Genomic DNA, 25375 nt, shown 5'->3' on the forward strand with positions numbered 1-25375 from the left:
CTTTTTTTTCTGAATTTGGTTAGCCTAGCCCAGGGGTAGGCAACCTCGGCTTTTTTATGACTCATGGACTTCAACTCCCAGAATTCCTGAGCCAACCATGCTGAGGAGAAATGGAGAGGTTTCCAAGCAGAGCCATGCTGGCTCAGGAATTCTGGGAGTTGAAGTCCACAAGTCATGAAGGGGCCATAGTTCCCCCATGCTGGCTCAGGAATTCTGGGAGTTGAAGTCCACAAGTCATCAAGGGGCCACAGTTCCCCCATGCTGGCTCAGGAATTCTGGGAATTGAAGTCCACAAGTCATGAAGGGGCCATAGTCCCCCCATGTTGACTGAGGAAATCTGGGAGTTGAATGCCACAAATCATGAAGGGGCCATAGTCCCCCCATGCTGGCTCAGGAATTCTGGGAATTGAAGTTCACAAGTCATGAAGGGGCCATAGTCCCCCCATGCTGGTTCAGGAATTCTGGGAATTGAAGTCCACGAGTCATGAAGGGGCCATAGTCCCCCCATGCTGGCTCAGGAATTCTGGGAGTTGAAGTCCATGAGTCATGAAGGGGCCATAGTCCCCCCATGCTGGCTCAGGAATTCTGGGAGTTGAAGTCCACAAGCCATAAAAGGGCCAAGGTTGCCTTCCCCTGGCCTAGCCAAATTCAAGAATGTTGAGGTCCCCTTTTTTTCATTTCGGAAAATAAAGTCGTGGTTCTTTTTTTTTTTGCCAGTAATAATAAAACATTTCTTTTTCGGATGGCGTTTCGTTTGGAATATTCATTTAATATTCAGGCACAAAAAAAGAGGGAAAATAACGCCTCTTATATAGAAATTAAATTAAGTTGCATTTAATAGAAAACAAATGACCACGCAATGGTTTTGCATTCTTTCTTCAGTTTGCCTGCAAAAGCTTAAATAAACATCCCTACAGAAGGTTGGGCCATAAATAGGTCCATTTTTTTTCTTAACCATCCAATGTTTAAAATCATAGAATCCTAGTTCTTTATTATTATTTTCTTAAAAATTGGACTGAACGCCTAAACCTCGTTTCCAGCCAAATGACTTTGGCTTGTCTTAATTCCATAATTCTTCTCCAAGTTACTACCAAGCAACAACAGGTTGCAAACCTCTTCTAATTTATTTTTTTTTTTAAAAAAATAACGTTAGCCCTCTGCCATGTTGGCTTAATACAAAAAGTCCCATTTTTGACTTTAAAAAAAAAACTTTTAGCTTTATGCCCCTATGTCAGAATTAGATAAATTTCAAACAGCATCACTCCGATAAGGGTGTGTGATGGAAACCAGCATCCCGGCTTAGACAAACCCAGACTGAACTTTTCAAATCAAAATTTGTTTTTTAAAAAAATAAAAATCCCCAGGACTTACAGAAGTAGCCAAGGTTTGCCTTCTGCTCACTGCACCTTATTCTGGATGGTCTTTAATATTTTCTGCGAGGGACGTCCTGCCTTAGGCGTTGCCTGGTGGGGGAAAAAAAATCAGCTTTTTTTCTCTTCTGGAATCATTTATTGGTGGAGTAGACCATGTCAAGGAAGATTTGATAGGCAAGCGGTAATGCCGAAGAAAAACGCTGGATTTGACTAATACGATAATGGAGAAAGCAAATTCAGAAATGATGGCTGTTCCCAGGAGGCCTGTAAAGGCTTTTTGCAAAGGGGAAAAAAAACCAACCGAACACATTTAACAAAATAACAGAAATAACAGAGTTGGGAGGGACCCTGGAGGTCATCTAGTCCAACCCCCTACTCAAGCAGGGAGCCCTATACCATTTCAGACAGATGGCTGTCCAATCTCTTCTTAAAAACCTCCAACGTTGGAGCACCCACAACTTCTGAAGGCAAGCCCTTCCACTGATTACAATAGAATCATAGGGCTGAAAGGGACGTTGGAGGTCATCTAGTCCAGAGCTTTTCAACCTTTTCACCACTTTTAGGATATGGCAACATCCGAGTACCACCAGTCGCCCAGCAAGGGGTCAAAAACTTGATGACCAAAAAAAAAAAGAAGGAAAAAAGTGATGAAGCACAGGTAGTCCTCGACTTACAACAGTTCGCTTAGTGACTATTCGAAGTTACAATGGCCCTGAAAAAAGTGCCCCCCAACCCACAGCCGAGCAAGACACCTGCCTGCCTGCCCGGGGGCGTCTTCCTCCTGTCCGAGGTTTTCATTGTTGTGAGCATTTCTGTGGAGGATTGGCAGTGGGGGTGGGGTGGGGTGGGTGTTTGGTTTTTATTCCCCCCCCCCCCGTCTGCTGGGTGGTTGCAGCAGGTTTTGGTCACTTCCCATGACCCTGGGACACTGTGACCGTCATAAACATGAATCAGTTGCCAAGCATCTGAACGTAAATCACAAGACCCTGGAGATGCTGCCACATTCCAGCTGATCGGCGCTTCTTCTGGGCTCAGCAGAAGCACCAGGATCAGTGCCGAGCTCCAGTTGGATCCTGGCGCTGATCCTGGCGCTTCCGCTCAGCCCCGACAGCCCTGCAGCTCCAGCCGTCTCTCGCTCAAGCTTGTGCGGTGCTGCCACCGGTTCAGCTCATTCCCCTCCCCTGCTACCACTTTCCTAGGATGGTCGCTTACCACAAGTGCCAGGTGCCAACGTACCACAGGTGGTACCCGTACCACTGGTTGAAAAGCCCTGTTCCAGTCCAACCCCCTGCTGAGGCAGGAAACCCTATACCGTTTCAGACAGAAGGTTGTCCAATCTCTTCTTAAAAACCTCCAGTGATGAAGCATCCAGGATGTTGAGACTCTGAAAAAGAGCCCAGAGAAGGGCAACAAAGATGATCAGGGGTCTGGAGGCTAAAACATATGAAGAACGGTTGCAGGAATTGGGTACGTCTAATATAACAAAGAGAGGACTAGGGGTGACATGATTGCAGTCTTCCAATATTTGAGGGGCTAAGGAGAACTAAGGAGAAACTTCCTCACAGTGAGAACAATTAACCGGTGGAACAACCTGCCTCCAGGAGTGGTGAATGCTCCAACACTGGAAGTTTTTAAGAAGAGACTGGACAGCCACTTGTCTGAAATGGTATAGGGTTTCCTGCCTTAGCAGGGGGTTGGACTAGATGACCTCCAAGGTCCCTTCCAACATTATATTATTATTATTATTATTATTATTATTATTATTATTATTATTATTATTATTATTATTATTATTATTATTATTATTATTATTATTATTATTTATTAAATTTATATACTGCCCTTCTCCCGGAGGACTCAGGGCGGTGAACAGGGGATATAAAGAATTAAATAATTGCCCAATTAAAACAATCACAATATAGGTAAAGGTAAAGGTTCCCCCGCACATGCGTGCTAGTCGTTTCCGACTCTAGGGGCCGGTGCTCATCTCCGTTTCATAGCCGAAGAGCCAGCGTTTGTCCGAGGACGTCTCCGTGGTCATGTGGCCGGCATGACTAGATGCCAAAGGCGCACGGAACGCTGTTACCTTCCCACCGTAGTGGTCCCTATTTTTCTACTTGCATTTTTACGTGCTTTCGAACTGCTAGGTGGGCAGAAGCTGGGACGAGTAACAGGCGCTCACTCTGTTACGCGGCACTCGGGATTCGACCCGCCAAACTGCCGACCTTCTGATCGACAAGCTCAGCGTCCTAACCCACTGAGCCACCGCGTCCCTTAATCACAATATAAAACCCATTAAAACCCTAACGTTCCCCCATCAGGCCAGGCCAGCTTGTTCAAATAAATGGGTCTTTAGCCCGCGCCGGAAGGAGCGAAGATCCAGTGCCGTCCGGAGCTCAACCGGCAGTTGGTTCCATAAAGCCGGGGCGCCCACAGAGAAGGCCCTCCCCCTGGGGGCCACCAGCCGGCATTCTCTGACCGGAGGCACCCTGAGGAGGCCCTCTCTGTGGGAACGCACAGGGCGGAGGGGAGTCGACGCCAGCAGCAGGTGGTCCCCGAGGTATTCCGGACCCATGCCATGTAAGGACTTAAAGACCATCACCAAGACCTTGAACCTCACCCGGAAGACAACTGGTAACCAATGCAGCTCGCGGAGCAAAGGTGTATTATTATTATTATTATTATTATTATTATTATTATTATTATTATTATTATTATTATTATTATTATTATTATCAGGGCTGCCACAAAGAAGAGGGGGCCTCAATCTGTTCTCCAAAGCACCTGAAGGCAGGACAAGAAGCAAAGGATGGAAACTAATCAAGGAGAGAAGCAATCTAGAAATAAGGAGGAATTTCCTGACGGCGAGGACAATTAACCAGCGGAACAACTTGCCTCCAGAAGTTGTGGGTGCTCCAACATTGGAGGTTTTTAAGAAGAGATTGGAGAATTGTTTGTCTGAAATGGTACAGGGTTTCCTGCTTGAGCAGTGGGTTGGACTAGAAGACCTCCAAGGTCCCATCCAACTCTTGTTATTCCGGTATATGGCACCATCTTGGGAAATAGGAAATTCAAAGTTTTGAATCTTTGCAGCCTGGAATTTTAATTCCAGGAAGAGAAAGATAACAAATGCTAATTTGGCTTCTAGCAACGGCTTCGGAAATGTCCATAAAATTGTGTTTAGCTTTACTGGTTTTAGGGTCTGGTGTTTTTTTAAAACGGTAGGAAAAAAACCAGACCATCTCTGGATGTGACCTCACTTCCACTTCACACAGCCGGTCAAGGAAGCTACAATATCAGCAAAACCGTCTTTTTTGGGGTTTTTTTGTTTTGCTGTTGCCAGAGTTCGCTGCAAAATGTTGCTGGGAAATAAAACATAGCCATAAAAACTCTCCAAGGAATTTAAAACACACACACAAACACACACACACAAACACGCACGCACAAACAGAGGACAATACAAACAGATTTCTTTCAAAAACAACACACGGTGGAAATGCGGCATTAGTTCTGCGTCGAGTTTTGATCGGAAATTGGAATATGAAATCTGTTTTTAGGGCTAATGAGAAAACGGAAAAGTTCCTGCAAATTCATTTCTTATACAGGTAAGTCCTTGGCTTACGACCAGCATGGTTGCCAAGCGAGACATTCGTTAAATGCCCCATTTAATGACCTCTCTTGCCACAGTTGTTAAGTGAATCACTGCAGCTATTTAGTAACCCAGTTGTTTTCTATTCTATTGTTTTTCTATTCTATTCTATTCCTATTCTATTTTCTATTCTAAATATTATTCTATTTTCTATTCTATTCTATTCTATTCTATTCTATTCTATTCTATTCTATTCTATTCTATCCCATCCCATCCCATTCTATTATAATTCTACTCTATATTCTATTCTAAAAGACTATCTGTATTTGGGAAATGCCCTGAAAAGATCATCAAATAATCTAACATTCTGCTATCTGCCTATAAATCTTTTCAGATCAATCTTCTTCGGAATATTGTATACCATTCCTTACTTTTAAAAACTGTGATGGATCCCGGATCAGTTTTGCCTTCTGAGCAATGGGCGCATTTGAGCTGGCCACATTTAATAGTTAACTGCTTTCTGACCCAAAAGGCTCCCTGTGTGTGGTGTGTGTGTGTGTGTGTGTGTGTGTGTGTGTGTGTTTAGGGTTAAAAAGGGGCACAGCGTTGATCCTGTTGTTGCAGCCACCATTTGGATTTTTATAACCACCACCACCCCTCGGATTTTGGGGAACAGCCCACCCAAATGCTTCAAATATGTCCATTGGCTCAAAAAAAAAAGGCAATTGATTTCTGGCTTAAAGGAACCACAATGGGATGTGGGCTTTTATTTTGGCTCCATAAACAACAGTGAGATTGTTTCTTTTTGCTCAATTTCCCACAATTAAGTCACAGGAAAAAAAAACCCAAACAGAACTGAGCAGCTTTTAAGGACCGGGCTAATTGCTCAGAGCTGTTCCAACGGCTCTGCAATTTGCTTTTGAGTCATCCAAATTTACTGGAAAACTTGGGCCATCAAGGCAGTTTCGGATGAGATTTCATCCAATTACTTCCTGCAACGTTCACACGTCCAAAAGCTGGCTCGGCCCCGGGAAAGTGGGAAAAAACAGGAATCCGATTTGCCCACCCGCAAAATTCATGGAATCCTAGGTTTGGAAGGGGCGTGCGTCTTTTACCCCAAGCCCTTGACCGGGGGTAGGCAACCTTGGCTCTTTTATGACTCGTGGACTTCAACTCCCAGAATTCCTGAGCCAGCATAGCTTGACCGAGGTAGGCGTAACCCTTCCCCAGCAAGGGAGGGAAACTTTCAGGAGGAAGATGAAAGGCCAGATGTGCACAGTCTCAATAGAAGAGGATGTTTCTGGCTCAGGCTTCAACGGTGGGGTCCTTGGCGCACTCTGGGCTTTTCTTGCAGACGTTTCATGACCCAACTAGGTAACATCATCAGTGCCAGAAGGGAGGAGGAGGAGGACTGTGGGGTCCCTGGTGCACTCTTAGCTTGGGGGTTTTCTTGCAGACCCTTCATGACCCAACTAGGTAACATCATCAGTGCTAGGAGGAGGAGGAGGAGGAGGAGGAGGAGGAGGAGAAGGACGACGACGACTGCAGGGTCCTTGGTGCACTCTTAGCTTGGGGGTTTTCTTGCAGACCTTTCATGACCCAACTAGGTAACATCATCAGTGCGAGGAGGAGGAGGACGAGGAGGAGGAGGAGGACTGTAGGGTCCCTGATGCTCTCTGAGCTTGGTTGTTTTCTTGCAGATGTTTCATGACCCAACTAGGTAACATCATCAGTGCTAGAAGGGAGGAGGAGGAGGATGACGACGACAACAACTGTAGGGTCCTGGGTGCATTCTGTGCTTGGTTGTTTTCTTGCAGACGTTTCATGACCCAGCTAGGCGACATCCCTAGTGCACTCAAAGTCACTGTGGTATTATTTAACTGTGTCCTAAGAGAAAGTCAGAAATCGTCTTTCTTATAAATTGCTTTAATGTCTATTTGTTTCGGTCCAATTTTCATTTGTTTTTGAATTCTCTTTCCCTTCAATGCTAGGTTGCATTTTAATGCTGGATGCTGATATTTAATCCAGACACAAGTACGTAGCGGCAAAGAGCCTCTTCTTTCTCGGCGCATTCAGGAAGGAACCGGAGTCCCTGCCGATGCCGTGGGAAGGGGCTTCCAATTTCTAGGGAAACGTCTTTGCCTTGACTCCCCCCCCACCAGTTAAAGACTCAAACGAGAGACTCCCCAAATATCCGGCCAGCAGAATCCGACTTTCGCAACTTTCTCGGCCATCCTGCTGGTCAATTTGGGGGTCATCTTTGTTCTGAAAGGGGAGGGGGCTTCCCCTGTCCATTCCCACCCACCCCCAGTATATTTACACCAGGGTCTTCGCCCAGCAGGGCAGGAGAAGCAGCAACGGATGGAAACTACTACAGGTGGTCCTCGAACCCCGGCAACAGCGGAGCCCCAAAGTATCTGTTGCTAAGCGAGTCGTTTCTTCCACGTTACGACTTTTCTGCCCCCCCCCCCCGTTTGTTACGTGAATCACTGCAGGGGTTAAGTTAAGTAACATGGAGGGTGACCGAACATTGACTTTGCTTGTCAGGAGGTCGCAAAAGGGGATCACGTGACAAGACACACACACACACACACACACACACACACACACATACCTGGAAAGCTGCCACCATCATAAATACGAGTCAGTTGCCAAGCGTCTGGATTTTGATCAGGTGGCCGACCACGGGGAGGCCGCGACGGTGGTAAGGGTAAAAAAAAACCGGGTCCTAAGTCACTTTTTTTTAAAGTGCTGGGGTAACTTTGATGACTAAACAAAATGTTGTTAAGTCGAGGACTATCAGCACTCGAGAGAAGAAGCAACTGAGAAATTTCCCAAGGGCGAGAACAATTAACCGGCGGAACAGCTTGCCACCAGAAGTGGTGGGTGCTCCAACACAGGAGGTTTTTAAGATTTATTTATTTATTTATTTATTTTAATCCCATTTATATCCCGCCCTTCTCCGAAGACTCAGGGAGGCTTACAATTTAAGCACAAACCAATGTGCTTAGCAATAGCCTTCATTCTATGTATATGCCTGCTTATTAGGGCTTTCGCCCCCCCCCCCAAGCGGCATTATTACAAAGTCAGCTTAATTGCCCCCAACAATCTGGGTCCTCATTTTACCTACCTGGGAAGGATGGAAGGCTGAGTCAACCTTGAGCCTGGTGGGACTCGAACCTGCACTAATTGCAGGCAGCTGGTGTTACTTAAGGAGGCATCAGCCCACTGCTCCACCAAGGCTCTCGAGACTGGACAGCCAATTTGTAACTGAAATGGTGTAGGGCCTCCTGCTCGAGCAGGGGGGCTGGACTAGATGGCCTCCAAGGTCCCTTCCAGCCCTTTGGGTCTAAGATCCTATGATTCCTGATTGACCTCAGCATCCAATCACGTTCCCAAGGTTAATGTGGATCCCTACTCTGGGGAAACTAACCAAAGAGAGAAGCAACCTAGAACTAAGGAGAAATTTCCTGACAGTGAGAACAATTAACCAGTGGAACAACCTGCCTCTAGAAGCGGTGAAAGCTCCAACACTGGAGGTTTTTAAGAAGAGACTGGACAGTCATTGGTCTGAAATGGTATAGGGTTTCCTGCCTGAGCAGTGGGTTGGACTAGATGACCTCCAAGGTCCCTTCCATCTCGGTTATTCTATTCGATTCTAATTTATCGGCGGAATGGCTTGACTTCAGAGTTTGCGGGATGCTCCAACCCTGGAGGTTTTTAAGAAGAGACTGGACAGTCATTGGTCTGAAATGGTATAGGGTTTCCTGCCTGAGCAGTGGGTTGGACTAGATGACCTCCAAAGTCCCTCCCAACTCTGTTATCCAGTGATTTCTCTTCAGCATCACGCAAGCCGCCCCCAAGGCAGCATCGGCGACTTGGCCATGGACCACGGGGAGCGCAAAGGCCTTCTCCACTTCCTGCTTCATCACTTCGTTTCGGCACAGCCCGCTTCCGCTGGCCACGATCTGCTTGGCCCCGGCTTCCTTCAGGCTACGGGAGGGGAGCATGGAGAGCAGGTTTTGGATCACCCCCCGGCACAAGGACCGGACCACGTGCCCCAGGGACATTTCGGAGGCCGCGATGTCCGTCACCGAAGCCAGAGTGGTGGGCGCGTGCCTTTCCCCGAAGAGGGTGGGGCAGACGCGGAGACGGCTATCGGCATGAGTCAACCCGGCCTCTATCATCGGCCGGTAGACGTCCGATTCGGAGACTTCCAGCCCTGCGGAAGAAAGAAGAGGAGAAGATGGAGCAGGAGTTCAGATTCTACGGGTTAGTTCTCGACTTACGACCACAATGAAGCCCAAGGAAGGAAAGGGAGGGAGAGAAGGAAAGAAGGAGAAAAGGGAGGAAGAGAGGGAATGAAGGAAGGAAGGGAGGGAGGGAAGGGAGGAAGGAAGGAGAAAAGGGAGGAAGGAAGGAAGGAAGGAAGGAGAAAAGGGAGGAAGGAAAGGAAGGAAGGAAGGAGAAAAGGGAGGAAGAGAGGGAATGGAGAAAAGGGAGGAAGGGAGGAAGGAAGGGAGAAAAGGAAAGGAGGGAGGGAAGAAGGAAGGAAGGGAAAAGGGAGGAGAGAAGGGAGAAAAGGGAGGGAGGGAAGAAATAAGGAAGGAAGGAGAAAAGGGAGGGAGAAGGAAGGAAGGAAGGAAGGAAGAGAAAAGGGAGAGAGGAAAAGAAGGAAGGAGAAAAGGGAGGGAGGGAGGGAGGAAGGAAGGAAGGAAGGAAGGAAGGAAGGAAGGAAGGAAGGAAGGCAGGCAGGCAAGCAGGCAGGAAGGCAGGCAGGCAGGAAGGAAGGGAGGGAGGGAAAAGGGAGGGAGAGAGGAAAGGAAGGAAGGAGAAAAGGGAGGGAGGGAGAGAGGGAGGAAGGCAGGCAGGCAGGCAGGCAGGCAGGCAGGCAGGAAGGAAGGAAGGAAGGGAGGAAGGAAGGATTGCGTTCCCAGAGCTAGGCCAAGCCCATCCCCCTCCTGAAAGACTCTACCCAGCTCAGCCATCCATCCAACCACCATCTTCACGAACGCGGCCATCACGTTCCCGCCGTTTAGTGAAGCAGCCACCGCCAGATACCGGTTGTCAAAATACGGGAAATATTGCACAGGCGATTTGGGATCTGGAGCCTCCACAGGCTGAAACCCGGGAGGAAGGGGGACCGCCAGCTGGGCAGAGGTGCCGACGTTGAGAACTTGGGAGAGGGGAAGAAAGAGAGAAGAATTAATCAAAAAATGAGCTGCCTTTTAATTTAATTAATTGAATTTCTATACCGCCCTTCTCCCGAAGGACTCAGGGCGGTGTACAGGGCAATAAAAGCACTACAAAAGTTACAAAAGTTAAAAGTAAATTAAATTAATGAAGCCCTAACAATAAATAATTAAAAAACCCAAACCCTTAAACCAGGCCGGCCTGTTCAAATAAATAGGTTTTCAAATCCCGGCGGAAAGAGCGAAGGTCGGGAGCCATCCGGAGCTCAACCGGTAAACGGTTCCAAAGGTCTGGCGCGCCCACAGAGAAGGCCCTCCCCCTGGGGGCCGCAAGCCGACACTCTCTGACCGACGGCACCCTGAGGAGGCCCTCTCTGTGGGAGCGCACAGGACGATGGGAAGATGACACCGGCAGCAGGTGCTCCCTGAGGTAATCCGGACCCATGCCATTTAGGGCTTTAGAGGTCATCACCAGCACCTTGAATCTCACCCGGAGGGCAACCGGAAGCCAATGCAGCTCACGGACAAGAGGCGTTACATGGGAGTATTGGGAGACCCCCAACACAACTCGCGCGGCCGCATTCTGCCCCAGCTGAAGCCTCCGAGTGGTCCTCAAGGGCAGCCCCATGTACAGAGCGTTGCAGTAGTCTAAACAGGAGGTCACGAGCGCATGAGTGACTGTGCGTAGGGCATCCCGGTCCAGATAGGGTCGCAACTGGCGCACCAGGCAAACCTGGGCAAAAGCCCCCCTGGTCACGGATCCTACATGGTCTTCCAAACTGAGCTGTGAGTCCAGGAGGACACCCAAGTTGCGAGCCCTATCTACGGGGGGTAACACCTCACCCCCCATGGTTAAAGATGGAATGGACCGAATTTCCCGAGATGCCGGCACGTACAACCACTCAGTCTTGTCGGGATTGAGCCGAAGCCTGTTCCTCCCCATCCAGACCCGAACCGCCTCTAGGCAACGGGAGATCACATCGAGGGCATCACTGGGTTGGTTCGGGGTGGAGAAAAAAAGTTGGGTACCATCAGCGTACTGATGATACCCCACTCCAAAACCACGAATGATCTCACCCAGCGGCTTCATGTAGATGTTGAACAGGAGAGGCGAGAGGACCGACCCCTGAGGAACTCCACAAACGAGGCCTCGGGGCCGACCTCTGCCCTCCTGCCAACACCGACTGCGAACATCCCAGGAGGTAGGAGGAGAACCACTGGAGAACAGTGCCCCCCACTCCCAACCCCCTCATTTTAGAAAATGAGTTTTCCACAGCTGCCCTACCTAACCCTTCCTCAACTCAATCAAGTGCCAAAGCATTTCATTTATTTATTTTTACAAATAGTACTCGACTGACCGCCCCAAAGGAGCCCAAAATTTCTGTTGCTAAGTAAGACAGCTGTTAAGCGAGTTTTGCCCCATTTGACCACCTTTCTTGCCACAGTTGCCCTCCTCCTCCTCCTCCAGTCCAGAAACCCCATTTCCTTCCAGTCCTGATGTTACCTACCGCTTTTCCCCGAAAATAAGACCAGGTCTTATTATTATTTTTTTGCCTCCAAAACAGGCACCAGGTCTTATTTTCGGGGTAGGCCTTACCTCACCTCCAGCACCACCCAGCCGGTCCACTTCTTCTGGGGCCAAAGTTCTGCAGCTGCACTCGGGCCTGCATTTTGCAGTCAGGCCTTTCCGGAAGGCCTAAGCAGCCGAGTACCGAACTACAGCCTTCCGGAAAGGCCTATGACTGAGAAATGCAGGCTTGGCTGCAGAAGAGGCCTCAGAAGAAGTGGACCGTCGAGGGGAGGCCTGGCTGCAAGGGAAGCAGGTGCGGGGCGCATGGGGCAGCTCCACACCCCCACCCCTGCCCTAGCTTGATTTTTAGGTGTGTGCCTTGCCCCTAAACTAGGGATTATTTTTGGGGTAGGTGTTGTGATTCAGGGTCAGCCTGTGGGTTCGGCAGTTGGGTCGGACGACTCAGAGGAGGAGGAGGGGGGTGTTGAAGACCTTGCTGAGGGGGTTGAAGATCTTGCTGATGAGAGCCCTCAGCCAGGCCCCTCCCACTTGGTCACCACGGAGACCCAGCTGTGTGAGCCTGACAGCGTGGATGAAGATGACCCACAGCTGGCCCTGTTCAAGGATGCCCGACGCAGTCAATTAGGAGTAAACAGAGGAAGGCAATGGGGCTCCTCGGAAGGAGGCAGAGAGAAGCCACGCCCTGAACTCTATATAAGGGGAATGTGTGGGAGGGCTGGTTTGCTGAAGGCAACCGCTTGGATAGTTCCTGTTTCTTAAAGCTCCTGTTTCTTGGTTTGTCTTGTTCTGTTTGTTTTTGTAGCAATAAATTTGGTAGGCGTAATTCCAGCCTCTTGCCTTCTTGCCTTTTCTGCAGGGCCGGTAGCAGGCTGGTACAGAACAGTAGGGCTTATATTAGGCCCACCCACCCCATAATCAAGCTAGGGTTTACAGTTGGTGTAGGCCTTACTTTTGGGGAAACGTGGTAGTTCAGGGGTCTCCAGCCCCAACGGTTCGTGGACCAGCACCGGGCCGCAGCAAGCCAGCAACCGGTCCGTGCAAACAAGCAAAGCCCCATCCGCGGGATGCAGTCAGTACATGAAATCACGCACCCACGGGAAAACCTTTCTCCACGGAACTGGTCCCTGGTGCCCAAAAGGTTGGGGACCGCTGACCTAGTTGGGTCATGAAACGTCTGCAAGGAAAACATCAAGCTCAGAGGGCACCAAGCACCCCACCGAGTTAAGTGTCTCTACAAGCCGACATTTTCCTGCAACGCAAAATCATTTTGCCTTAGTCAAGTTCAACCTTTCCGTTGATTTCAGAGGCAGCTACCTGCGTCGCTGTCTTCAGACATGCAAGAGTAAACTGAGCATTGGAAATCTCCCAGAGCTGTCCCAACCTTGGTTCCGGCTGGGACCCGGTGCCATGCCTGGCAGGTTTCCCCAGCAAGGTCTCCGGAATCGACCACTTCAGGAAGCAAATGAATGGGAAAGCCAGAGTCTTCCAAACTAAAAAGAGAAGTACAAATGAACCAGCGTGTGTGTGCGTGTGCGTGTGTGTGTTGAGGCTGAATAACACAAGCCGTCCTTAACATATAAGCACAATTCTGGGAGTGGAAGTCCACCCCTCTTAAAGCAGGCTGGCTGGGGGATTCTGGGAGTGGACGTCTACCACTCTTAAAGCAGGCTGGCTGGGGAATTCTGGGAGTGGAAGTCCACCCCTCTTAAAGCATGGCTGGCTGAAGAATTCTGGGAGTGGAAGTCCACCCCTCTTAAAGCATGCTGGCTGGGGAATCGTGGGAGTGGAAGTCCACCCCTCTTAAAGCATGCTGGCTGGGGAATCCTGGGAGTGGAAGTCCACCCCTCTTAAAGCAGGCTGGCTGGGGGATTCTGGGAGTGGAAGTCCACCCCTCTTAAAGCAGGCTGGTTGGGGAATTCTGGGAGTGGAAGCCCACCCCTCTTAAAGCATGGCTGGCTGGGGGATTCTGGGAGTAGAAGTCCACCCCTCTTAAAGCAGGCTGGCTGGGGAATGCTGGGAGTGGAACTCCACCCCTCTTAAAGCAGGCTGGCTGGGGAATTCTGGGAGTTGGTCCACCCTTCTTCAAGTTTCCAAGTGGTTGAGATGAAACCATAGTGCAAAGATTGTAGTGTAAATGGTGTACAGGGTGCCCAGGGCCCCCTTGAGGCCATCCGTAGACTTACAGTTTAGTGTTCCAGGATTTTTCTATGGTACTGAAGTATCCCCAGGCAGCGGCATTTTGCACGGACATCTTTGGCTTCTCTTGGCCACACAGCATGGCTACGACATAGTCCTGGATGGTGCCAGCAGTGGTGTAGGGCACCATGAAATCTGGCCTAAGCAGAGAGGAAATAGAAACAGTTCAGAGACACACAGACGGACAGAACGGATGGATAGATGTACAGCTCTACATCTATTGGAAAAACTGACTGGCATAAAAATATTATACAAATATATATAAAATAGAAAAGGTCTAGGAACAATTAAGACCGTCTCAGGGAGATGGGTGGCCTATAAATGGAATATATAAATAATTATATTGGGGGGGAAAAACAACCCTCTGGGAACCGTGAAGACCAGCATCTGCTTAGGGGAATAGGCGGCGTACAAATGGGATATTAAATTTAAATGGAATAAATTCAACCGTAGTTAAAGTTGAATTACCGGTATCCTGCTTGCCACCGTTCAAAGTTACAATGGCATTTTAAAATGCTGCTTGCCATCAGTCCCTGCATTTATGACCGTCACAGCAAACCCAAAGTCATGTGATCAAAATTCAGCCATCTGCAAAGATATTGGCAAATGATTTGGACCTGGCTAAAAGAAATACTAAGACAAGAAGTTGAGTTTAGTTCAGAATTTTTCCTATTGGGCATAATAAAAGAGAAATACCCCAAAGAAGAGTTGCATCTGATGATTCATATTATTACGGTAGCAAGAATGTCATTTGCCCAGAATTGGAAAAGGAGTGAAATTCCAGTAGAAAACGAGGTAATAAGGAAAATCTGGGAATGCGCAGAAATGGACAAATTAACTTTGGAAATTAAGAATAAAGATCAATCAGGCTACTATAAAATTTGGAATAAGTTTTATTTCTGGCAGGAACAAAAGGAAGGTCTCTATTAGAATTTATAGATTGGTTGATTGCTCTAAGTATTGTATTATTATATATAACTGATATGTATTTTAAGTGTATCTTATGTAACATCTGCTGCCGGCATCAAGCTCCCTGCGCCCTGTGCGTTCCCACAGAGAGGGCCTCCTCAGGGTGCCACCGATCAGAGAATGTCGATTGGTGGCCCCCAGGGGGAGGTCCTTCTCTGTGGGCGCTCCGGAGCTGTGGAACCAGCTACCGGTAGAGCTCCGGATGGCGCCCGATCTTCGCTCCTTTCGTCGCGATCTCAAGACCTTTCTGTTTGTACAAGCCGGCCTAGCCTGATGGGGATTGGTGGGGTTTTTTTTATTTTTGGTGGTTTAGTTTTTAACTTGGTGTTTTAGAATTCTATTTTAACTGTTTTAATATGGGCAACTATTTAATCTCTTTTTAACGTTTGTATTTAGTATTTTATTCTGCCCTGTGAACCGCCCTGAGTCCTCAGGGAGAAGGGCGGTATACAAATATTATTAAATTAAATTAAATTAAATGTGTATATATACATATATGCAAATTTTAAAAAAATATTGTAGACAAGAAGGTATGTCAGTCCGTTTGCACCGTGTCCAATGTTTTAAATAATAAATTCAATTTAAAAAAAAAATCAGCCATCTGGCAAACCAGCATAAATTGTCTAGCACTAGCAATGGCATTTATAGACCGCTTCGCAGTGCTTTACAACCCTCTCTAAGCTGTTTACAGAGTCAGCATTTTGCTCCCCAACAATTTGGGTCCTCGTTTTACCGACCTTGGAAGGATGGAAGGCCGAGTCAACTGTGAGCTGGTGAGGATTGAACTCCTGACAGTGGGCAGAGTCAGCCTGCAATACCGCATTCTAACCACTGTGCCATCATGGCTGGCTTCCTTCCTTCCTTCCTTCCTTCCCAAGCAATAGACTTATATACCGCTTCACAGGACTTTTTACAGCCCTCTCTAAGCGGTTTACAGTGTCAATGTATTTCCCCCAACAATCTGGGTCTTCATTTTACCGACCTCGGGAGGATGGAAGGCCGAGTCAACCTTGAGCCTGTGAGAACTGAACTGCTGAAATGTCGGCAGCCGGCAGTCAGCAGAACTAGCCTGCAATACTGCATTCTAACCACTGTTCTACCACAGCTACTTTCCTTCCTTCTCATTTTCCTTCCTTCCTTCCTTCCTTCCTGGAAGACTGCTATCATGTCCCCCTCCTAGTCCTTCTCTTCACTAAACTAGACATGCCCAATTCCAGCAGCCATTCCTTATATGTTTTAACCCTCGGTCCCCTGACCATCTTTGTTGTTCTTCTCTGTACTCTTTCTAGAGTCTCAAGTTCTGGTGGCAAGCTGTTCCACTGGTCAATTGTTCTCCCTGTCAGGAAGTTTCTCCTTAGTTCCAGGTTGCTTCTCTCCTTGATGAGTTTCCCTCCGTTGCTTCTTGTCCTGCCTTCAGGCGCTTTGGAGAACAGCTTGACTGCCTCTTCTTTGGGGCATCCCCTGAGATACTGCAACCCTGCTATCGCGTCCCCCCTCGTCCTTCTCTTCATTAAACCAGACATACCCCATTCCAGCAACTCTTCCTTGTATGTTTTAGCCTCCGGACCCCTGATCATCTTTGTTGCTCTTCTCTGCACTCTTTCTAGAGTCTCAACATCTTTTTGACATCGTGGTGACCAAAACTGGATGCCGTATTCCAAGCGTGGCCTTCCCAAGGCCTTGTAAAGTGGTATTAACACTTCACGTGATCCTGATTCTATTCCTCTGTTAATGCAACCTAGAACTGTGCTGGCTTTTTTGGCAGCTGCAGCACACGGCTGGCTCCTACTTAAGCGATGGTCCACTAGGCCGCAGTTACCTGTTCTTTAAGAGCCAGAAGATGGTGGCACAGCCGTACCCAGAAGCCACGCTGAGGTGCGACTGAGGCGCCGGGAGGGAAGACAGGAATTGGGGGCTGCAGCGGCCATCTTGCCAGGTGATCAGCTGGCTGGCTTTGTCTGGCTGAAAAGTCCACCGGCCTCCATTTTCGGTCCACCTGCAACCTGGAAGAGGCAGATGAAGGTCCACCAGGGACCAAGGTGACTGCAACCATGCTTGGAATTGTGTCAGCTGTCCTTGACACACAAAGGCCCGTGTAGCACTAAACAGACCCGTATAAGCAGTCCTTGACTTACAACAGATTCATTTGAAGTTACCACAGCACTGAAAAAAGTGACCTACGACCGTTTTTCGCACGACCGTTGCCACATGATCGAAATTCAGACGTTTGGCAACCGACTCGTACTTATGACGCAGTGTCCCGGAGGTGTGTGTGTCACGTGATCCCCTTTTGCGACCTTCTGATAAGCAAAGTCTATGGGGGGGAGGAGCCAGATTCGCTTAACGACCGACTTAACTGCAGTGATTTGCTTAACAACCGTGGCAAGAAACATCATAAAACGGGGTGAGATGCATTTAACGACGGATTCGCTTAATAACAGAAACGAGTTGAACCGAACTGAATTAATTCAAATCAAAGTTAAAAGAAAAGAAAATTTAAAAGGCGACCCTTTTCTTCCCTTCGATGGAACACAAAATCTCCGCGGCCTTGACTTTAGAAAGAACTATTGATGGTTCTTAAAACACAAATACGTGTTTTAAAAAAAAAATAGGAAAAGAGTTTTTTTCCCCAAATGCATAGATAAGCCAGATTGATTTTTGTTTTCTCCCATGGAGAAGTTCTACAACCAGCTTTCAATTATATTTCCACTCTGCTACCGTCCTGATCTGTCTGTGCAATAGAAAAATGAACATGAAAGGCATTAAAAAGCAAAAAAGCAAAAACACATAATCGTTCAGCATATAAAGGATAAAGTCTTCAAATGCCACAAAAATTTAGAGTCTGTTTTTGATTTTTAGGGAACTCACTCATAAAAACAGCCAAGAAGAACCCCAGGAAGAATTAAGATAAGGCTTTAGAAATATAGTAATTAGGAACTTAACAGTTGCACACAAAAGCATGTAATAAATAATATTCTTTTTTAAAAAGTCAGCGGCAGGGAAATCAAAGCGGGAGGGGGTTATCAAATTAATCCCCATTTAGAGTCATTTCAGGATGCAGTGCATCAAACTGAAAATGGGATTCTCCAGAGTATGAATCAAAAATCAAAAGCTGATCAGAGATGCAATCTGGGTCCAATAACAATTATTCAGTGAAACCAAAATTGCCACCAAAATTGTGGGTGCTCCAACTCTGGAAGTTTTTTTAAGAAGAGATTGGATAAGCACATGTCTGAAATGGTATACTGTAGGATTTCCCTGCCTGAGCAAGGGGTTGGACTAGAAGACCTCCAGGGTCCCTTCCAGCTCTGTTATTCTGTTCTGTTCAATCTGTTCTGTTTTTCCCCTAGCGTTCACAATTATGGAAAATAAAAGTCTTGGACACCAGCTTCAAATGCTTATTTTCCAGAACAGTTTTTGCGTGTTATCAAGTTCACAACACAGTTTGAAGTGTTAATGTCACTTTATAGCACCTGATAAAGGCCACACTTGGAATATTGCATCCAGTTTTGGTCACTGTGATGTAAAAAAAAAATGTTGAGACTCTAAAAAAATGTGCAGAGAGGAGCAACAAAGATGATTAGGGGACTGGAGGCTTTAAATATATGAAGAACGGTTGCTGGAATTGGGCATGTCTAGTTTAATGAAGAGAAGGACGAGGGGGGACATGATAGCAATCTTCCAATATCTCAGGGGCTGCCCCAAAGAAGAGGGAGTCAAGCTGTTCTCCAAAGCACCTGAAAGGACAAGAAGCAACGGATGGAAACTAGTCAAGGAGAGAAGCAACCTGGAACTAAGGAGAAATTTCCTGACAGTAAGAAGAATTAACCAGTGGAACTCCTTGCCTCTAGAAGTTGTGGGTGCTCCATCACTGGTGGCTTTCAAAAAGAGATTGGACAACCATTTATCTGAAATGGTATATAAGATCTCCTTTTAGGACACTGCTTGTAAGCGCTTACATGTGCTTAGAGCTCGGACACCCACTTCACAGTCTGTTTGTGTGGCTCCCCTGCTCCCCTCTGGGAAGCGGTTTCAAAGTATTTTTAGCAGGACTACCAGATTCTGTAACACAGACATCCCCAACCTTTTGGGCACCAGGGACCGGTTCCGTGGAAAGAGGTTTTTCCACGGACCGGAGGGTGTGTGGTTTTGTGTGCTGCCTGCATCCCACAGATGGGGCTTTGCTTGTTTGTGCAGACAGGTTGCTGGCATGCCACGGCCCTGTATCGGTCCACGGCCCAGTGGTTGGGGACCCCTGCTGTAACAGCTTTGTTGCTTATGCTGTCTCTCTGGTAAACTCGCAAGATTCATTTTTCTCGCCAAGTATATGTTTACATCCAAACTAGACTGTGTTGTTTCACTGGGTCTTGTGTGTGTGGGGGGGGGGGGGTGGTTATATGCATAATTATTTTTATTTTATTTTATTTTATTATCATGTTTATGCAGTGCATACTGGAGGCAGTTATCCTTTGAAAGCTGTATGAAACAAAATCTCATTTTAATGTATGCTGATCAATGTACATTTAAAGTGACAATAAAGTATTCTATTCTATTCTATTCTATTCTATTCTATTCTATTCTATTCTATTCTATTCTATTCTATTCTATTCTATTCTATTCTATTCTATTCTATTCTATTCCTGTTCTTATTCTATTCTGTGCTCTTCTGTTCCATTCTCTATTCTATTCTATTCTATTCTATTCTATTCTATTCTATTCTATTCTATTCTATTCCTAATTCTTATTCTATTCTATTCCTTATTCTTATTCTTATTCTATTCTATTCTATTCTGTTCTGTTCCTAATTCTTATTCTATTCTATTCTATTCCTTATTCTTATTCTTATTCTTATTCTTATTCTTATTCTATTCTATTCTATTCTATTCTATTCTATTCTATTCTATTCTATTCTATTCTAGTTATTCTGTTCTATTCTATTCTATTCTGTTCTGTTCTATTCCTATTCCTATTCTAGGGATTGGATTAGAAGAACACCAAAATCCCTCCTGGCTGTTTTAATATTTAATTTAATTTAATTAAATTATGGGACTGGTATGCTGCCCTATCTCCCAAAGGACTCAGGGCGGCTAACAACAATAAAACAACAATAAAAACAATGAATACAAATATTAAAAGCGATTAAATTTTACGAAGCCCCACTAAAAACCAACAAAAATTAAAACAAAATTAAAACCCCGTCGTCAGTCCAGGTCAGCCTGATGAAAAAGGAATGTTTTAAGGCCGCGGCGAAAGGACCAGAGATCCGGGGCCATCCGGAGCTCAAGGGGAAGTTGGTTCCAAAGGGCCGGCGCCCCAACAGAGAAGGCCCTCCCCCTGGGGGTCGCCAGCCGACATTGTCTGGCCGATGGCACCCTGAGGAGACCCTCCCTGTGTGAGCGCACCGGGCGATGGGAAGTCGTCCCCGGCAGTAGACGGTCATGTTTTATTCTACTTTCTGTGTTCTAGGTCTTACCTTTCCCAGCTTCCCAAAACATCACCCCGTGCATTTGCCCAGAAACGCCAATGCAGCAAACTCTTTGCACAAAAGCCGGAGAAAAGGACACGAGGCAACTGTTCAAAGCTTCAATGATTCTGTGGACGTCCTGCTCATTCTCCTGTGAGAGAAAGAAAGAATTCATTTATTTATTAAACTTAGATGACGCTTACCTCACTACCTCTAGGTGGGAGGAAAGAATACATTGAGGAAAAATAAGGGAGAAGAAAGAGACTCGTCCCCAACACCTTTTCTGCCTTCAACATTGAAGGGACCCGAGGCAGAAAACATCCTGCAGCCAAGATGGCTCCCCACCCATTTGCACCACTCAGGTGACCCTGAGGACACAGATAAACCTCCAGGTGGCCTCAAGAACTCTCTAGAAGAAGGCAAAGGACCAGCTCTCTGCAAGGAGTATAAATCCTTCCATTCCCCACCATCCGGTCAGAACTGAAGAAGCTTCTTGGATGAGAAGTGAAACGTCTTCAAGGAAAAACAAAGAAAGTCCAGTTGCCTCCTCAAAAACCACCTCTGGGACAACCCTGACCTCGATGATGGAGAGTGTCCATGGACATTTAGCTGTGCGCTTTGGGACGAACACCCTTCGGATGGTGCGAGAGGATGAACGGATTTCCAGAAAACATGGCAGACTACAAAAAACATCTGCGCTTCAGTTGGAGATGCAGGCAGCACAGACTCATCCCAACTCATCTCCAACAGGGAAGGGACCCAGGGCAGAAAACATACTGTAGCCAAGAGGGCCCCACACCTATTTGCACCATTCAGGTGACCCTGAGGACGCAGGTAAACCTCCAAGCGGCCTCAACGACTCTCTAAAAGGAGGCAAAGGACCGGCTCTCTGCAAGGAGTATAAATCCTCCCAGTCCCCACCATCCCAGTCAGAGCCGAAGAAGCTTCTGGGAGGGGAAGCGAAACGTCTTCAAAGGAAAAACAAGGAAGTCCAGTTGCCTCCTGAAAAAAGGACCTTTGGGACAAATAAGAAGAGAGAATGAAATGTTTTACGCAGGAGAAAGACAAATGAAGAGTCTTTCTCGGGTGGATGTCTTTTTCCACTGGTTATTAAAACGTGATGACATGATAGCAGTACTCCAGTGCTTGAGGGGCTCAAATTATTCTCCAGAGCACCAGAGAGGAGGAGAAGAAACAACGGATGGAAAATAATCAAGGAGAGAAACCACCTGGAATTAAGGAGAAAGTTCCAGACAGCGAGGACAATTAACCAGTGGAACAACTTGTCTCCAGAAGTCGTGGGGGCTCCATCACTGGAGGTTTTTAAGAAGAGACTGGATAGTCACTTGTCTCAGATATTATAGGTTCTCTTCCTTGAGCAGGGGGCTGGACTAGAAGACCTCCAAGGTCCCTGCCAGATTCTATTCTATTCTATTCTATTCTATTCTATTCTATTCTATTCTATTCTATTCTATTCTATTCTACTCTACTCTACTCTACTCTACTCTACTCTACTCTATTAATTCTGTATTCTATTCTATTCTATTCTATTCTATTCTATTCTATTCTATTCTATTCTATTCTATTCTATTCTATTCTATTCTATTCTATTCTATTCTATTCTGTTCTTTTCCGTTCCGTTCCGTTCTATTCTGTATTCTGTATTCTACTCTATTCTGTATTCTGTATTCTGTATTCTGTATTCTATTCCATTCCATTCCATTCCATTCCATTCTATTCTAGGCTACTCTACTCTACTCTACTCTACTCTACTCTACTCTACTCTAAGGACTAGGGGGGACATGATAGCAGTATTCCAGTATTTGAGGGGCTGCTCCAGAGAAGAGGGGGTCAAGCTATTCTCCAAAGCAGATGAAATCTGGACAAGAAGCAACAGATGGAAACTAATCCAGCAGAGAAGCAACCTAGAACTAAGGAGAAACTTCCTGACAGTGAGGACAATTAACCAGCAGAACAGATTGCCTCCAGAAGTTGTGGGCACTCCATCACTGTTGGTTTTGAAGAAGAGACTAAAAGACAGTCACTTATCTGAAATGGTATAGGTTCTCCTGCTTGAGCAGGGGGTTGGACTAGATAACCTCCAAGGTCCCTTCCAACTAGTATTCTCTATTCACCTTACCCGCAACTGAGCCTCTTTGACGTGCACGTCGGCCTGCACCGGCTTGGTGCAGCTGGCAACCAGGGTGGGGCCCTTTTCCGTTTTTTCCACCAGGACCACTTTCACGGATGTGGTGCCCAGATCGATGCCCAGGATGCACGGGGCGGGCAGCCCAACGGACCTCCGTCTTTCCTGCGCCATCCGAGGTTTCTGCCTTGAGGCCTGCAGTCTGGATCACCACCGGGGAAAAATGAAACCAGGTCAGTCCTGCATCTGCTCAAAAAGGGGAGGAGGAGCGGGGGATGCACAGCTGTCAAGGTAATGATTTAGAAGCTAACCAGCTGATGTAATGTGAGACGTATGATATAATGATGGCAATGTCAGCAGGGTCTGTGTCCTTTTAAGAGCTTTGTATAAAAGGGAAGGCTCCTCAGATGTGCTTCTGTTTCCTGCTGTAACTGTTCTGTGTTGGAGACTGCTGTATTAACACATGTATGTTCCTGGTGTATGATATTGTAGATCAGGGGTCTTCAAACATGGCCCTTTTATGACTTGTGGACTTCAACTCTCAGAATTCCTCAGCCAGCAGAGGAATTCTGGGAGTTGATGTCCACAAGTCATAAAAGGGCCAAGTTTGAAGACCCCTGTTCTAGTCCAACCCCCTGCTCAGGCAGGAGACTCTAATCTATTCTATATTCTACTGTATTCTATTTCCTATTCTATTCTATTTTGTATTCTATTTATTCTATATTCTATTCCCTTCTATATTCTATTTTCTCTTCTCTTCTCAATTCTCTTCTCTTCTCTTCTATTCTAAAAATCTTGCCAATGTTCCGGTCTGTAGCCAGCTGCCCCAAGGCCAAACCGTGTACAGGTAGTCCTCAACTTACAACAGTCTGTTTAATGACCGTTCAAAGTTACGATGACACTGAAAAATGAGACTCATGACCGTTTTTCAGTTACGACCTTTAAAGCATCCCCTGATCACATGATTAATATTCAGACATTTGTCCACTGATTCATATTTCTGACCGTTGCAGCGTCCAAAAGGTCACGTGATTTCCTTTTGCGACCTGGGTTATTCAACTTAACCAACTGCAGGGATTCACTTAACAACTGTGGCAAGAAAGGTCGTAAAATGGGCCAAAGCTCACTTAGCAGATGTCTCGCTGAACAAGAGAAATGTTGGGCTCGCTTGTGGTCGGTAAGTCGAGGACTACCTGTGTTGTTTTTGGATGAAACAGTGGAGACCTCCAAGCAATGGTACAGGTTCGAAAAAGTTGGGGACCTCTGTGGTGTAGGATTTCCTTCCTGAGCAGGGGGCTGGACTAGATGACCTCCAAGGTCCCTTCCAGCTGTTCTGACTGAATGAATGAAAGCTCAGAGAACACCAAGGACCACACCATACCACACCACGCCCCTGCCCCCCTCCCCCGAGACCTCCTTCCCAAGCAGCCTTCCCAAAGCTTTTCAGCCTTTTCACCCATTGTACCACTTTTAGGATATGGCAACATCCGAGTACCACCAGTCGTCTAGCAAGGGGTCAAAAACTTGATGACCCACCCCCAAAAAAGGAAAAAAAGTGATGAAGCACAGATAGTCCTCGACTTACAACAGTTCGTTTAGTGACTGTTCAAAGTTACCATGGCACTGAAAAAAGTGCCCCCCAAGCCACAGCCGAGCAAGACACCTGCCTGCCTGCCCGGCGGCGTCTTCCTCCTGTCCGAGGTTTTCATTCTTGTGAGCATTTCTGTTGAGGATTGGCAGCGGGGGTGGGGTGGGGGTGTTTGGTTTTTATTTCCCCCCCCCATCTGCTGGGTGGTTGCAGCAGGTTTTGGTCCCTTCACATGACCCTGGGACACTGTCACCGTCATAAATATGAATCAGTTGCCAAGCATCTGAATATAAATCACAAGACCCTGGAGATGCTGCAACATTCTAGCTGATCGGCGCTTCTTTTGGGCTCAGAAGTGCCAGGATTAGTGCTGAGCTCCAGCTGGATCCTGGTGCTGATCCTGGCGCTTCCGCTGAGCCCCGACAGCCCTGCAGCTCCAGCCGTCTCTCACTCAGGCTTGTGCGGTGCTGCCACCGGTTCAGCTCAATCCCCTCTCCCGCTACCACTTTTCTAGGATGGTCGCGTACCACCTGCCAGGTGCTAATGTACCACGGGTGGTACCCGTACCACTGGTTGAAAAGCCCTGTGCTAAGGCTCCCAGCGCGGAAGAAAGGAACCCAGGAGAATTCTCCCAACAGATTGATTGAATTTATTTGGCCACACACACACCCCCTCCCAATGTCAGTGACCCTGGGCAGCTTACAAACAACCTTCCAGCAAGCAAAGTCAGTGGGGGAAGCCAGATTCACTTACCAACTCCTGCGGTTCATTTAACAACCGCAGCAAAAAAAGGTCATAAATTGGATACAACTCACTTAACAACTGCCTCACGTGAGTGAGGACTACCTGCAAGCAGGTTGGCAAGCCTCGCTAATTTATTCCGATGTGCCAAATTCCCATCCTCCCAGGCCGTGCTGCAGGATGGGCATTGGAGTCCTGCACATCTGGAGAAGAAAGGGCCCAAAGAGGCTGGGGAAGAGAAATGCAACTTCAAAGATAAGCCAAAAAAAAGAGGAGATTCCACAGCCTTTAACCCCTCCCCCCCCAGCGCAGCTGCACAGCTACATGCAATAAAGTAATAAAACCACAATGAGCAGAAATGCAATTAAAAGGGAGCAGGCAGCTGGAGCAATGCAAAATAGCTTTGGGCCCTCGTTTTCCAAGCAGATCTTTTCACCTTGAGACGGTTAAAGTTGGGTGGACGGCGCCCAAGAAGGCCTGGGCTCGAAAAGCACCTCCGAAGGCAGAAAAATCGGCTTTAAAATGAACTTTGGAGCAAAGAGGAAGCCTGCCACACTCAACATGGCGGGGGCCCGGGCGCGGCAGC

General features: G+C 47.1%; 1 protein-coding gene across 1 annotated transcript; it reads right to left on the reverse strand.

The window, feature by feature from the left end:
- Positions 1–7912: 7912 nt before the first annotated feature.
- Positions 7913–25358, reverse strand: LOC308674022 (sedoheptulokinase-like). Its single transcript, XM_081338169.1, has 8 exons — positions 25226–25358; positions 22455–22662; positions 20324–20465; positions 16670–16853; positions 13869–14021; positions 13000–13175; positions 9938–10138; positions 7913–9184 (listed from the first exon to the last, which is right to left on the reverse strand). The coding sequence occupies exons 2-8, from the start codon at positions 22632–22634 to the stop codon at positions 8751–8753; spliced, it is 1470 nt and encodes a 489-aa protein (XP_081194295.1). The 5' UTR covers positions 22635–22662; positions 25226–25358; the 3' UTR covers positions 7913–8750.
- Between the last annotated feature and the right edge of the window lie 17 nt (positions 25359–25375).

This window comes from Vipera berus (assembly GCF_964194415.1).
Source record: "Vipera berus genome assembly, chromosome: 1".
Taxonomy (NCBI): Eukaryota; Metazoa; Chordata; class Lepidosauria; order Squamata; family Viperidae; genus Vipera; species Vipera berus.